The following is a 14421-nucleotide window of genomic DNA, read 5'->3' as shown; positions in this document are numbered from 1 at the left end:
AGCGCGTGGATGCCAATGGATGCCTGTGGATGCATACACACACTCATAAGAATCCAAACTAACCAAACGAATTCATGCAACTTGCCCAGCAAAGTCTGACGTATGAACTTACTCACACGTAAGCACAGGTTGACAAGGATAAATGTAGGCCCATAGTCACGTAGCCAAATGATTCGTATTTACAGTAGTAGGGATTGGTAGGGATCTCTTGTTGTTCTCCCGTAGTTGTGTCTTGTAGTTAGTGTGGTTAGTTGCCATTGTGAAATCACAGCAGCAATATCCAAAATGTCCTTCCTTGCAAGAAGGAGCTTATCTGTCGATGGACTAAGGGTAACACGTTTGTCTTTTATTTTTCCAAAGTTGATCCTCTCCACGATTTTATTTTATTCTGTGGAACATGTTTCTTTCAGGTTAACAGCGCATCTCCGCTACTCAAACTACAGCGAGTCAGGTGTCCTTTTTACTAATATATTACCTTACGCTCATAATCTCTCTCTTTCCAGCATTTTCATTCTTCCAGTTTTAGTCTCAGTTCTCGCTTTTCATTAGGGCCTGTAAATGTGACTACTTTTTTTTTCGTATAATGAGAAACTAACACATTTGACTCGTAATACTTAATTTTTGAAAGTCATTTCAAAGTATATATCAAACCTTAGTTTGGTAGAAAGAGAGCGGTTTAGTTTTCAACACTGAAATATATGTATACTGGAAGGCATACTGCGATAAAGAATATGCTGCGTCGGTGCGTGCCAGGTTTTTTCTATTTATCTTTGTCTTTGGGGGGACCATCCGCCTTTCTTTATTGCGGACTTGGCATGTCAAGTGCAGAGTGAGCTAAAGTTACCATTCACAACCATACTGAATTTTGCTGTCATTGAAACTGAACATATGTATTCTCGATACTAACTGTTGACAGAGACTGTACAATGTCCAAAGGAGAAAGAGAGAGAAACGGCCCCGAACATTTTCTCTCAGCATGCGTGATACGGGTTCCAGTATGCACGTATTTCAGTGGTTTTTATACTTTTGTCACTCTCGGACGTTTGGTAATTAGTTTTTGACATGTCACGTGATATGTGTATTAACAATTAACTGTCTTTATAAAATGACAGACGCATGCAATTTTTTTGTTTCCGTTATTAAGGACTCAAGTGTGAGACTTAAAAAGTTAATGTACTAAGTAATGATGATATGCATCAGTAATCGTAATTAACTATTGATTTGTTATTATTGTACTGATAATTATTAATGAATGTTTTAGAAGTACCATAGCAAGTAGAAATGATAATGAAGAATATCAATATATTCAAAGAAGCTCAGTACCTACAATGCACTTTCAAAAATCTTTACCACGTCTTCCAATACCCAAATTGGAAAGCTCTTGCAAGAGATATCTGAAGGCACAGGAGCCACTTTTAATAGAAGAACAACTGAGACATACTGAGTCCTGTGTAGATCGATTTCTTAAAGAGGATGGACCGACGCTTCAACGTGAACTCGAGAAGAAAAACTCTAAAAATCGTCACACCAGTTACATAACCGAATACTGGTCTGATATGTATCTTAGAGACCGTCAACCCCTTCCAATTAATTACAACCCCATATTGATATTTACTCCCGAAACGGATCCTCGTTACAATCAGCAGCTGGTAAAAGCAACGAACCTCTTGATCTCGTCACTTAGGTTTATGAAATCCTTGCGCTCTGGTATTCTGGAACCGGAGGTATTTCATTTGAATCCAAAGAAATCGGACACCAAGTTATTTCGCCAAATTACCAAAGCTCTACCACCCGTTCTCTCCTGGTACGGTGCCTACCTCTTCAAGGTAAAGGCTCTATCATTGTTATTTACGATATAGAATTAGAACCATCAATTTGAAGAGGATGTTACAATCGTAGGCTTTTCCACTGGACATGTCTCAATATTCAAATCTTTTCAACTCTACGAGAATTCCTGAGTTCGACAAGGATCGGATTAGTCAGGATATTTCCGGGAGGCACGTGGTTGTCATACGCAGAGGCCACTTTTATTCGTTTGATGTCTTGGATGAGAATAATTACATCCAGTCGCCAGTGGATATAGCTTCTAATCTAAATGCAATTTTACAAGATGATAGAGAAGCAAATGAAAATCCTGTTGGCGTATTAACAACGTGCGAGCGAGATCATTGGGCCACAATAAGACATCGCTTGACGGAGACTGGAAATCGTGACATTCTTAAGACTATAGACTCTGCTCTGTTTGTGCTCGTTTTAGAAGACGAATCCATCGGTACGGATTATAATGCAATGTTAAGAATGTTTTTGCATGGGAACGGAACAAGCAGATGGTTCGACAAGTCCTTTTCTTTAATCGTGGCTAAGGATGGTGTCGCTGGAGTCAACTTTGAACATTCTTGGGGCGATGGGGTTGCTGTACTAAGATATTTTAAGGTATAAACTGCTAGTTCTTTACGTCATATTACTTTCTTTAGGATTGCTTCATTTTATCAAATACATTTCTAGGACATAAAGGATGATATAGCAGAAAAACCAAAATTTCATCCTGAAGACATATCGAGTGTCCGAAGTGGCCCCTTGGTCAAGAAGCTTGAATTTACTGTGGATCCAACCGTGAAGGAAGCGATCAATCAGGCTCAAGATAAGTACAAAAAATGGACGAGTAATCTGGATGTGAACTATTTTGTGCAGGAAGGTATCGGTAAGAAGGAGTTCAAAAAATTTGCCGTGAGTTCTGATGCGGTGATGCAACTGGTATTTCAATTAGCATTTTACAAGCAAGAAAGTCGTATGGTAGCGACTTACGAATCTTGCAGCACGGCAGCTTTCAAACATGGTCGCACTGAAACTCTCAGGTCTTGTACAAACGAAACTAAGGCATTTTGCGAAGCCATCACTCAACGCTCCTCGAAAATATCCACTTCCGAATTGAAGAATATGATAGTCGACTGTAGCAACAGGCATAATATACTTGTCAAAGAAGCGGCTATGGGTGAGCGTTATTTACGACTGGTTTAATTATCGAAAAATCACTGAACGTTTATTAGAAAAAAAATTCGATTAAAAGGAGATACGATCTTTTATTCTTTGGAAATCTAGCTTCCACAGCTGTGCGCCTATGTTGACACGTTACTGTTTCAGGCCAAGGATTCGATAGGCATTTGTTCAGTTTGAAAAAGTTATGGGAAATTTCGAAAACTGTTAAACCCGCCATTTTTGAAGATCCAGCTTACGATGCACTGAATCATAATATTTTATCTACTTCTACTCTCTCGAGTCCTGCTGTAATGGCTGGAGGTTTTGGTCCTGTAGTACCTGACGGATTCGGCTTAGGGTCAGTCACAATTAGAAATTCACATCTTGATAATGATAGAATTGATTACGACGTCATTCCGTTTTACAGATATATGATTCAAGAGAATATGCTTGGTGCTGTGATAACGAATTATAAGGATCAACGTAATGGCCACGATTACCTGTCCTGTCTGGACTCAGCATTTAAAGACATATATAGAATATTGGCGAAGAGTTAAAACGTGTAACGAACTGAATGATATTCTTACGACCAGAATTGTGTCTTGCCAATGAACGAAAACTAAGTTTTTTTGTTTTAATATCATTGTATTGTTACTGCCTACCTGCGAAATGGTACTATTCTGCAACGAAGTCCATTTTAGAACATTGTTTGTTATATACAGAGAATTTATATTTCATATATAATAAATATATATTCTATAAAGACACAGAGTAATTGAACGAATATCCCGAATCATCGTCGAGCAATTCAGTTTATTCGTAACGACTTCCCACTATTGTACGACATATTTACACTGCGGTGTACATCTACAATAATTACAAAGATATAATACTTTCCTACGACTCTTAGAGGCTAGGCTATACTAAAGCGTCCGGCACCAAAAAAAGAAAACAAGAGTACATTATGCAACAAGGGAGTAAAGTCGTTGATTATTCCCGCGGGTGAGAGTTTAGTGCGCGAGCGAAGCGAGGGCAGTAAACCACCCGAGGGAATAACCGAATTTACTCTCGTGTTACATATAGTGCTTTATTCACGTCTGAGCTATAATAGCCACTTTATTCCCTGAAAAGTGGGACTTACTCAGCCACCGTCATTATGATGGAAATATACGTTTTTCCAAATATTCAAAAAATTCAAAATGTTTAAATTTTTCACCTTTTCAAAACTTTCAAAATTAAAAAAAAAATTCAAAATTTTGCGGGAATAAAGTTCATTATTCCCGCAAAATGCGGGAATAAAGTAAATTTGCGGGAAAACCAAATATGCGGGAATAAAATGCTACTTTATTCCTGCTTTTCAGGGAATAAAGTGGCTATTATAGCTCAGTCGTGAATAAATATAATTACATTAGGTAAATTAATGTTTAATGTACAATTAATCTGATATTTGTTACATGGTCTGTTTGTTAATACAGCAACGCCAGAGAATATTTACAACAGGCGATATGGAACGACGAATACAGTTTGAGGATCACTCATAAATATCAGTTCGCATTGGTCGATAAAAAAATGGGAGCATATTTTGATATCGAGCGATGTCGAAAATATTTTCTTCCTAAGTTGTCCAACTTTTTGTTCACATCTACATTTGAATAAATGTCGAGGTCTACGACATCAAGTCCAAGTCGAAGTAGTGGAAAAGTAACTAGAAATTCTCACGCTAAAAGAGATTTAACATCTATCTTATATATAAAACCGTGTTTAATAAATCGCTTTAACATTGAACAAATATATTTTTGCATTGAGTTTCACAGCGGTGGAATGAATGATTATGTCACTGTTTCCTGTCAGAGCTCTTTCTTCTTTTGATGGTGAATGCTTCTTTCGCTATGAACTCTCTTTTTTTGTTGACTTTATTTGGTCTTTTGATACATCAAATTAGACTTTGTTTCCCATTTTAATCTTGGCAGACTGTAAGATGAAAGAAATGATGAGAGATAAAGTGTTTTAAAATCTACATATGTCGAGTCACGACATCAGATTCTAATTTTGACAGAGAGCACAAGGAATTTTTTAGATTCTATTAGTTCAGAAAGGAAAATACATTATTCTATTAACCCGAGAATGGTCCTGCAATTTTATTCTCTATTTGAAGAAGAATAAGTTGGAGCGTTTTAGACACTAAGTATCTACGTCCGGGTTAAGGATATTATACTGATCTTAAGTTGAGTATACTAGAATTAAGCATAGCAATATTAAATACTGTATATTTGAATCTTCTCGTTTCGTTAATTTCAAAATCTAATGTCCTGGCTCAACTATAGAGTATTATCAGAGATTTGAAAGTATTTTCAATTTTAACTTACCATATAAATGCCAACGATCAGTCCAAAGAGACCGATCGCAGATCCGAAAATTTCCACGATGAGGATCTTAACGAAGAGTGCTGAATTTGCTGCATCAGCGAGAGCAGCTCCAGAACCCACAATTCCAACAGCTATACCACAGGACAGATTGACAAGCCCAACAGCAAGACCAGATCCGAACATCAAATAACCAGCAAACCAGTTCTGGTTTTTTAGAGACACAGACGAATTGACGTCTGCATAATTGAATTGGTCAAGCATTCCACAGAGTACAATGGCAGTAATTAAACCATAAATAGCTACAGCTTCGCAGAAAATAATGGAAATCAAATTTTTCGTTTTAATACGTGGTGCCTTTACACCACCTCCGATAATGGAAACACCGGTAGTATGAATGCCACTGTAAATTAACCAGAATGTTTTGATAGTCAATATCATTAAAATATAAAAATATCACAAAGCTAAAAATGAATATATTATTACTTACAGAGCAGCACCAACAATAGAGAGTGCAACTGCTAGACCAATGCCAACACTGGCCCACATGTATGGAGTAGTGTTTTCCAAAAACCTATCGATAGTGAAATATGATTTCAATTCTGTTTCATACGTGTAATTCATATTCTTCCATACTACTACTTACCATGCAAAACTGATACGTTCTCCCTTACCAGTCAAGATATGGTACAAGACTGAAAAAATCAGACAAGTTTCAAATTATATAAAGTATAAGACCAGAGAATATACAATTATACATAATATTAATGAATTCTAAAGTAATAACTAACTGGTTGATCAAAATGTCAAAAAGGGGGTGTGGCAATAATACATTATGATGTTAAATACTCCAAAAACCGGTTCAAATAATGTGACATAACATTCCACTAATTAATTATCTTTATTCTCACTTTTTTAAGACGTATATTATATCTGGAAGAGAATTAGAGCAAAGATACTCTAAAAACAGACAACTTGATACAAAGTATTTGAGTCTTATTGAACATTTTTGAACGATTGTAGCTTAATAGTTCACTAAGCACCATTGAACAATGATCCTTGGATGAATCTCACGATATACAGAACGTCATTAATATAAGCATAAATGTAAGGAAATGTAAGGAAATCCGAACCCAAGACGGTGATAGTCGCGGAGGAGATGGTCCCAAAGGTGTAACCCAATAAGTATCTCATGGTGCCTTTGAATATTTAGGCTGCGTCTGACAAATAGATCCTTGCTGCGACAAGCAAATATCACAAATCCTCCAGAAGGATTTGGGTAAGTTCACCTTACTGGCTCTAGAACTACCTCCCAATCCTCCAAATTTTTCTTTCTGCAGACGAATCGGCAAAACGGACACCCGTTGTTGTCATGTGACGACCATACCGAGATGATGTTACCAATCTTTTGATTAAAAATAAAATTCCTAGAAACTTGATCGACCACCACCCAATAAACTCCACTGGAGAACTCGGTCGATAATTATTAGATAATACAAAATCAAGATAAAAGACGAGAAACATTTTTCGATGTATTGGATTTTTGCTAAATATAGAATGCTTATTTGATGCCACAAAAATAATATCCATGAACATTTTTATATTAAAAAGGAGAACGATATTGGCGAACGTCTCTTGCAATTTTCTTCATTATCTTGCGAGCACATAGTAACTTAATGTGTATTATTGGCAATAATCGTTATCATTCTATGACGTAAGTACATTGGGAATTTAAATAATATAAATATCAGTACAGAAATGTATGTTTGATGAAATTCTAGGAAGACTATTCATAGATTTATTACAATATAATTTGTACATAGAAATAAACTTTCACATCACTAATAGTTTGTGTGTTTTATTAAATTTTCGTTTGGGCCAGAGGTGGGAAATGTAACCGGATCGTGCGGAAGGTCTAATTTTAGATTAAGTTGCATCTGCTAGCTTGTACCAACAAATGAAATCAAGAGTTCTGAGTATATCGTAAAGTATCTTCCACCACGTAGGATGTCTCAAGGAAAAGGGTAAATTAGTAATATAGTATCTCCACTATTAATTTTCTATAATATGTCAATTGAATAAGAAATAGATCATTAGGGTATCTGTCGATACGTTTCAGAAATACGTTTACTCAATTTTACCAAATGGTATATGATGCTGCAAAGGAGAAATCATTCAAAAATTGTTTTCGAGAGTTATCACGAGCTGGAAATAGACAGGGAATGATTGAATTGGTCATTGAACTTCCTGGGATCAGAAAATGGCAAATGACCGATTCTTACGTTGCCAAGAATGACATTCATGTTCTTGCCACATTCAAGAAACATAACTTACTCACATGTGATACCAAGTTTCTTACTGAAGCTTTATTTGCTGCTAGCATCACTAATAATAATTTTTTAAATATATTACTAGCTCGTACAAAACAATATTACAGACACGGCGAGTATTTGAAGTGTATCGCTGATTGCGATTACGCGATAGATTTGTTAAATAATGTTTTAAATTCTATAGAAAAAAGAATATCCTTTTTAGAATATAACATAGAGTTTAATTTATTTCAATCAATGTGCCTGAAGCGATTAGAACTGAATGAGAGAGCAAGAGCTTGTTTTAGCAAGGCATCAAACTCTGCAGAAGATCTTATGAAACTGAAGAAGGACTGCACATCTGTTTCCAATGAAGAAAAGCTACAAACTTTAAAACCATTCTTAGATAAGCTAAGAGAAATAAAGCAGACAGATGAAAATATAAATTCACGGAAATCTGTAATTTCATCAACCAATTCAGTGCCTCTCATCGACGGAAAAATGCACAATAAATTGATAAGTTGCTCTGATGCTGTATCTTTAGAGTACAACGCCGACAAAGGAAGATATCTTATTGCATCACGCAATATTAAATCTGGCAGCGTTTTAATAGTCGATAAACCATTTGCATTCAGTACGGATAAGCAGGCACTATCCAGAAATTGCCTTCATTGTCACGTATCATTAATATTAGACAGCACGACAAGAATACCATGCCACAATTGTCAAACGGTTAGAAATCGAAGTGGATCAATTGAAATTATTTAGCACATACACAATATATTTCCTTTAGGTTTCCTTCTGCTCGGAAGAATGTCGAAAGGCGGCCTGGAAAAATTATCATCGGTATGAGTGCCAGGTTTTTGATTATTTTTATGAAACGGAATCGTACCGGACGTCTTATCTTCTGTTGGCCTACCGAACAACCGTCTCGATGATATCCCAAGGTGGTAACGATTTCGATGCAAATGTTTTGGATTTTCATGACGCGGTTGAAAAGGAGTCCAATCGGTTCAGAGTCGCCATTGGCGATGATTATTCTCCTGTGGATTACAAAACAGTCTATTCCTTGGAGACACACGGTAGACACGCTGATCCTGATGACAATCTAATTCGATCGATACAGGCCATCTTTTTGGCGAAATGTCTTGCACATGTCATGGCTGACTTTACACCCGGCGTCATTCTTCAGCAACGATATCTCGAACTTCTGGCGGTTGCGACGCTGAGACACTTACAAGCAATTAATAGCAATGCTTATGAGATCGTTGAAAACATCTGGGATAAAGAAACTAAAATTTGGGAACCTAGAAACGTGGGAGGTGCGCTCTATACAACTGTAAGTCTGGTGAATCACAGTTGTTACGCGAATGTTGTTCGCCACACTTATCCCAATGGTAAGACATAACTAATAGTATTTTTGCATATTCTCACTTGCTTATAAATCAATTTGTATTTTAGGTATGGTGGTTGTAAGAGCTTTACGTTTTATACGTAAGGGTTCGGAAATCTTGGATTGTTATGGGCCACATTTTCTGAGCGATGACAGAGACAAGAGGCGTAAACACTTATTGGAAAAATATTATTTCCATTGTGCATGCGAAGCCTGTACCGACAATTGGCAGTTACCACTCAGCGAACCGAAGTATCAGTGTAAAGGTTGTCCAGAATTTTTGTCAAAAGTAGAATCAGCCTGTAAAAAGTGTCATACTAAAATCGACAGAAAGAAAATTGAAAGGCAGTTGAAAGAATCGATCAAGAAGAGAATAGAAGCGATTTCCTTATTATACGACGGTCATTATAAGGAGGCTCTGCCGATTTTACTGGAGCATGGAAACTTTGTTGAGAAAACTCTTGCCGATCCAAATCTTGAGGCTATTAAAACACAGCAGGCCATCGTTCAGTGTTTCAACAGTCTGGGCTGTGTCTCCAAATGATTTTCCTTGCTTTGAATAAACAAAGCAAAAGACTTAAATTTTTACACTGAAAAGAAGCAACAGGGAAAAAAATATAAAGTTTACGGTTGACACTTTATTAACACACGTCTTACTTGAAATTTGCTAAACTTTCCTAAAGCTGTTTGGATAAAAAAAAAAACAACTTATTCGGTCACAAAAACGTCTCAATGCAAAGAAAGCGCCCTAATAAGACTTACAAACGTCGTGACATCGCTCGTACAAATTTTTAATAAAATTGTGTCCATGAGTGAGTGCATGCTTCTAACGGTGTAACTACACGAAAGTCTCACGCGAAATACAGGGCGTCTCAAGAACTCGATACTTTAGGTAACGATCTACGTTTAACGTTTTTAAGAAATATGCAGTACAAGATAAAAAATGAAAAAAAGGGAAGGGACACACTAATAACATTCTACTTTTTCCGTCATGTTCGAAGTTTCGCACACAGTGCAACTTTCGGCAACGTTATATCAATATGTATTCGTAAAAGCATAAGCTTCAGACATCGGTAAACGAAGAGTCATACGTTTATTTTTCTTGCGCTTACATTATAATCGCACATTCCGATATCCAATGACTTCATGTACGCGTTATGTGTATAAATTAAACATAATGAACAATAACGGCCATAACGATTGACCGATATACTTGTGGCTCGTACGTTACGTGCACGATTCTTTCGTCTTCTTGTTCAGCGCACAGAATATTCTGAACTGTACTTGTCCAGTGCGTTGTTCAGAAGACTCTCATGTTATTTGTAATGATCGGACATCGAGATAGTTAATAATACCGTTGCCGATACGACGATTCGATACAGTCAGATACGAATGATGTATTTGATACTTTCTATACTCGACATTGTTATCCCTACGAGCAATTATTTCTTTGGTTTAAAATCAACACGTGGTTTGTGTATTTCACTTGAGGATTTTCTCAATTTTACCTTTAGATTTGTTAAGGCAACTTCATATAGACGTGTGCATATACCCGGCCCATCGTTAGTCGTGAGTCACACAACTTGTTCGGATGTGATTTGCATGGTAAATTTTTGTAAAGAATGTTTGGGGTGCTCGCTATCCTATCGTATTTTCGTAGAGTAAGAATTATGTACACTGGTCCGACATACAGATAGCACGAGTCCTTTAACTTATCCAAATTAATATGTAAATAATACCTATTTATAACTAGCCTTTCTGGTCGTGTATAGCGTTTACCTACCAGTCACTAATCACCACATATGCGTTTCGCGGATTTCGCTGATAATGTGACCCGCGTGTGTCAGCGCCTGCGACATAAAGATTTAAAGTTAATTCAAGTCACGTTATATATGTACGAGAGAATTTTCAGATTGATCCTAGTCCTTAGACAGCTGTATCTCCCATTACAGTATAATCCGTATGTAATTGTATTATCGTTTACCTTTAGCATATCTCCTGCTTCTTTACGCCTTACAGCAATGTGTTCACTTTCATTAAGTAAAGTTTCCGCGTGATCGGACTTGTACAGGTGCGTAACGAGTTCACTCTGCAAGTTGTCCTTCACGAAATTCACCAGGAAGTGCATTACTGCCTTGGGTACGCTGTCTTGAATGGATTTTCGTACGATATAGAAGTACGATTTGATAAGTCGTTCTGGAAAGCAAAGCAAAAAACATTTATTGCTTATTTCGCTGAACGTGTTTGCTGAAATAAAATTGTTCTTACCAATAACGTCACAATCGCATTGCTCGCGTTCACTGAGCTTACGGGATGTCTGAATAGGCACTTCAGAGAGTAAGTTCACTGGCTTCTGCTGGGGCGATGCTTTTTGGATTTCGATGGATGGATTCGAAGCTTGATTCGGATGAGGGGATGAACTCTCTTCTCTATTCCTAACGGGGGAACCATCCATGGAACTCGTTGATTCCGTTCTTCCTTGTGGTAATAAGTTACTCAGCAACCAGTGATTCTGTGCTGGCTGTTGCTGTTCCTTATTCTGATCAGGAAAACACGCCAGTTCTTCGCGACTGTTTGTTTGTTTTGCACTCTGAGGTGATTGGGATAGAAGGGTATATAGTTAATTGGGAAAATCTAACGGGTACAACTTTGGCAAAATTTTTACTTTAGTGAATCACAGACTACCGGATTTGAAACTGGTAAAATACGCCAAGCAATACTCACTTGTTCAATTGGGATGAAGCTGCTGGCCGAAGAGTTTGAGGACGAAGACATATTTCTTCGGCTTGATCTAATCTGATCGGCCTCTGCATTTTTGAGGAGAGATGATGCAAGAGCCGCATCTTTATGAAAATCCGGGTGCTTAGTATTAATATAAGCTAATTCAATTGCGACTAGATTTTCTACCTGCAAACAAAAATCTTTATCATGTTCTCATCGGGTCTAACCTTTATTTATGCTGCTGCAGGATATTCTATAACGCTCTGTTGATACAATAAAAAAATCAATAAAAAAGGAATAGAAATAGTTTTTCTGTTCATTTCTTACCATTTGGTTAGTGGTTGGAAGACGTCTACGCAGTAATTGCATTACGACGTCAACGATGCGCTCGTGCAATTTAGGAAAACGTAACATCTCCTGCTGCACTTCTGTACCGCAGTGCTGAATAATTCTTTGCATCTCTTCGTGCACTAATTCAACACACCGTAATGAGGGTTCCTCCAGCCTTCGGATTTGACGTTTCACCAGCAGCTCAAAGGATACCTCAGGTACAAAAAGAGCAGGCCTCGGTCCAGTGGCATTTCGAATGGCAGTTAATATATCCATTTTCGTTAGACCAGCAAGAGGATGAATGGCGTCCAAAGTTCTACCGAATGCTTCGTGGAAAATGTAACAGATTCGAGCACCACCACACAATTCAGTAGTTCCAATGTTTCTCGCTGTTCCTTCAATGGTCGAACAGTAACTGCTAGCAAATTTGGTTACGATTTGCAATAATGTTTGACTTTTATCTCCTACATCCTCGCCGTAGGAATTTAAGAGCGATTGGTATTGGGAAACCATGACGTTCACTCGAGTCTAAAAAGAAAATAGTTGTGTTCGAAACAATTGAGATGAGTGATAAAGAAATTTTAATTTCCCTTACCTTGAGTTCGGGAAGGCAGTCCCGAATGTGATGCATCAATAATCTATTGAGCGTTTTGGCAAGGTACGGCGTGCCATTTCTATTCGCTAAAGTCGGATACTTTCGTTGCAGAAACGTAGCCTCGTCTTTTAACGCATCCTGAATTGTTTTATTGTTCATGATATCTTGCTGGGAACGGTTGACCACTCCAATAATACCCAGCTTAACTGGTATCACGCGGCCGCATAGAATGTCGATCGCATCCGTTCCTCAATCCGAAAGAAATATCAAAATAATAGGGTGCCATTGATAATCTTGTGGCAAAGGTATATAAATGATTAATGGCTCTTGAAAAAAGGGAAAGAGTAGTGACTTGTTGCTTTGAAACTCCTACAAAACCGGTGATGGAAAGTAATTGGAACGGAATGGGACAGAAATTGGAGTAATAACAGATATTGAATATTTTGTAAAATGTAATATCTTACCAGCATCCATGAGATCCATTTTAGTGACGACGGCAAGAGTACGCCTTCCATCTGGATCTACATCCTTGCTGAGTTTCAAGCTTTCGCTAGTAGCCATATCAGTATTGGCTGTAACGACAGCCAATATAATCGAATTGGGATTGCATATGTATTTGAGCACTAGTTGTCGAATCTGATTTTCAATATCTTCAGGTTGATCACCAACAGGTACTTTGGTAATGCCAGGTAAATCAATGAGTGTTAAATTGACAACACTTGCTGAGTATATCTTCAAATTTATTGGCTCTGGACAAATTCCTTTATTGGATCCAGCCATGCGATCGGTCTCTGCTTCAATCTCCCTTCGGATATCATCAAAATTTGAAAATATTTTATTCCTTGTATGTAAAAACGTTCCCCATTCTTCAACGTCCAAGGTTCCTGCCTCAGCAGATCTATGTTCTCGATCATCTTTTGGAGTATACACTAGCTGTAGGATTAAAGGTCTTCTAGTGACTATGCCAGTTCCTCGAGGCAAGAATGAACGGCCTACAAGACTCTCAATCACAGACGATTTTCCTGAACTCTACGAAAATAACCAGTATTAATCCAAAAAATTTCAAATGCACCTGATTGTCACTAATACCAATTTCATCGTCGATTAATTGTTTTTTAACTAACCTGAGTACCCAGTACCACAATTTGTGGGAGTTGAATGGCATCAGAGCCAACGGTATTAAATACATCTTGCAGTTTATTAATTACAGGAATCAATGCTTCCATCGTTTAATATGAAGAATAAAAGCTCAACCGATTGGAGCGAATCTAAGAAAAACCGGTTGTGAATGTGAATGATTCTAAAAAGGAGATCGTCCCAGAAACGTCCAATGGGTAAAAGAGCAATAAATTTATTGACGTCTCTTAAAAGTTCTCGAAACTTACTTCGAGAATAATTCAACTTTTCAGTAAATTATTGAAAAATGGAGTTAACGGAAAAATTAGCCCGTAGAATTCTCTACCGGCTAACGAATCTTTTAGAGTGCCCTAGCCTTGTACACTGGGAGGTAACTACTAGTAAAGAGAGTCCACCTTTTGGGACATTTGTGTCTGACGGCTGTAAGACGGTTTTGTAAAAGACAAACGATTTTATCGACCATTGTAAGTCTGAACTGAAAACGGAGCGCTCCAAGTACTTTCCTGGATTGCTACTGTTGGTGGGCAGGTTCTGTCAATTTTCCCATTTGAGTTCGTGCTCCTTGTGTATTCTCCATGGTCATATTGTTCATTAAAT

The 14421-nt window shown here is 37.5% G+C and overlaps 4 protein-coding genes across 6 annotated transcripts; 2 read left to right on the top strand and 2 right to left on the bottom strand.

Moving 5' to 3' along the window:
* The first annotated feature begins 130 nt into the window (after positions 1-130).
* On the top strand, positions 131-3743 carry LOC107263251 (carnitine O-palmitoyltransferase 2, mitochondrial). Its single transcript, XM_015730238.2, has 7 exons — positions 131-330; positions 411-451; positions 1262-1826; positions 1900-2433; positions 2506-2992; positions 3142-3334; positions 3404-3743. Exons 1-7 carry the CDS (start codon positions 286-288, stop codon positions 3531-3533), a joined length of 1995 nt encoding a protein of 664 aa, XP_015585724.1. The 5' UTR covers positions 131-285; the 3' UTR covers positions 3534-3743.
* Positions 3744-3772: 29 nt separating this feature from the next.
* LOC107263254 (V-type proton ATPase 21 kDa proteolipid subunit) lies at positions 3773-6753 on the bottom strand. The gene is made up of 5 exons (XM_015730241.2): positions 6473-6753; positions 5986-6034; positions 5830-5913; positions 5343-5742; positions 3773-4947 (listed from the first exon to the last, which is right to left on the bottom strand). The coding sequence occupies exons 1-5, from the start codon at positions 6531-6533 to the stop codon at positions 4915-4917; spliced, it is 627 nt and encodes a 208-aa protein (XP_015585727.1). The 5' UTR covers positions 6534-6753; the 3' UTR covers positions 3773-4914.
* Positions 6754-7202: 449 nt separating this feature from the next.
* Positions 7203-9616, top strand: LOC107263237 (SET and MYND domain-containing protein 4). 2 transcript variants are annotated; one of them, XM_025080612.1, is made up of 5 exons: positions 7203-7363; positions 7459-8380; positions 8442-9045; positions 9110-9307; positions 9372-9518. In XM_025080612.1, the coding sequence occupies exons 1-5, from the start codon at positions 7347-7349 to the stop codon at positions 9392-9394; spliced, it is 1764 nt and encodes a 587-aa protein (XP_024936380.1). In that variant the 5' UTR covers positions 7203-7346; the 3' UTR covers positions 9395-9518. The 2 variants fall into 2 exon arrangements, with proteins under 2 accessions (XP_024936380.1, XP_015585699.1); XM_015730213.2 differs by having other exon boundaries at positions 7205-7363; positions 9110-9616.
* Positions 9617-9664: 48 nt separating this feature from the next.
* LOC107263236 (dynamin-1-like protein) lies at positions 9665-14394 on the bottom strand. 2 transcript variants are annotated; one of them, XM_015730212.2, is made up of 8 exons: positions 13812-14394; positions 13152-13716; positions 12688-12935; positions 12090-12620; positions 11766-11948; positions 11310-11580; positions 11026-11237; positions 9665-10891 (listed from the first exon to the last, which is right to left on the bottom strand). In XM_015730212.2, exons 1-8 carry the CDS (start codon positions 13911-13913, stop codon positions 10835-10837), a joined length of 2169 nt encoding a protein of 722 aa, XP_015585698.1. In that variant the 5' UTR covers positions 13914-14394; the 3' UTR covers positions 9665-10834. The 2 variants fall into 2 exon arrangements, with proteins under 2 accessions (XP_015585698.1, XP_024936379.1); XM_025080611.1 differs by having other exon boundaries at positions 11310-11631; positions 13812-14393.
* Between the last annotated feature and the right edge of the window lie 27 nt (positions 14395-14421).

This window comes from Cephus cinctus, unplaced genomic scaffold, assembly GCF_000341935.2.
Source record: "Cephus cinctus unplaced genomic scaffold, Ccin1 Ccin1_scaffold0143, whole genome shotgun sequence".
Lineage (NCBI taxonomy): Eukaryota > Metazoa > Arthropoda > Insecta > Hymenoptera > Cephidae > Cephus > Cephus cinctus.
The sequence above is the reverse complement of the archived record's forward strand: the minus strand, read 5'-3'. Positions and strand labels throughout refer to the sequence as shown.

Coding starts and splice junctions, on each gene's coding strand:
- LOC107263251 (XM_015730238.2), top strand. CDS start 286: ATGTCCTTCCTTGCAAGAAGGAGCTTATCTGTCGATGGACTAAGG. Junction 452..1,261: donor CTCAAACTACAGCGAGTCAG/GTGTCCTTTTTA, acceptor TGAATGTTTTAG/AAGTACCATAGCAAGTAGAA. Junction 1,827..1,899: donor ACGGTGCCTACCTCTTCAAG/GTAAAGGCTCTA, acceptor TTACAATCGTAG/GCTTTTCCACTGGACATGTC.
- LOC107263254 (XM_015730241.2), bottom strand. CDS start 6,533: ATGAGATACTTATTGGGTTACACCTTTGGGACCATCTCCTCCGCGACT. Junction 5,914..5,985: donor GAACGTATCAGTTTTGCATG/GTAAGTAGTAGT, acceptor CACTATCGATAG/GTTTTTGGAAAACACTACTC. Junction 4,948..5,342: donor TGATCGTTGGCATTTATATG/GTAAGTTAAAAT, acceptor TTCATCTTACAG/TCTGCCAAGATTAAAATGGG.
- LOC107263237 (XM_015730213.2), top strand. Junction 8,381..8,441: donor CATGCCACAATTGTCAAACG/GTTAGAAATCGA, acceptor TATTTCCTTTAG/GTTTCCTTCTGCTCGGAAGA. Junction 9,046..9,109: donor TCGCCACACTTATCCCAATG/GTAAGACATAAC, acceptor TTTGTATTTTAG/GTATGGTGGTTGTAAGAGCT.
- LOC107263236 (XM_025080611.1), bottom strand. CDS start 13,913: ATGGAAGCATTGATTCCTGTAATTAATAAACTGCAAGATGTATTTAAT. Junction 12,936..13,151: donor AATGGATCTCATGGATGCTG/GTAAGATATTAC, acceptor TTTCGGATTGAG/GAACGGATGCGATCGACATT. Junction 11,949..12,089: donor TTCCAACCACTAACCAAATG/GTAAGAAATGAA, acceptor TTTTGTTTGCAG/GTAGAAAATCTAGTCGCAAT.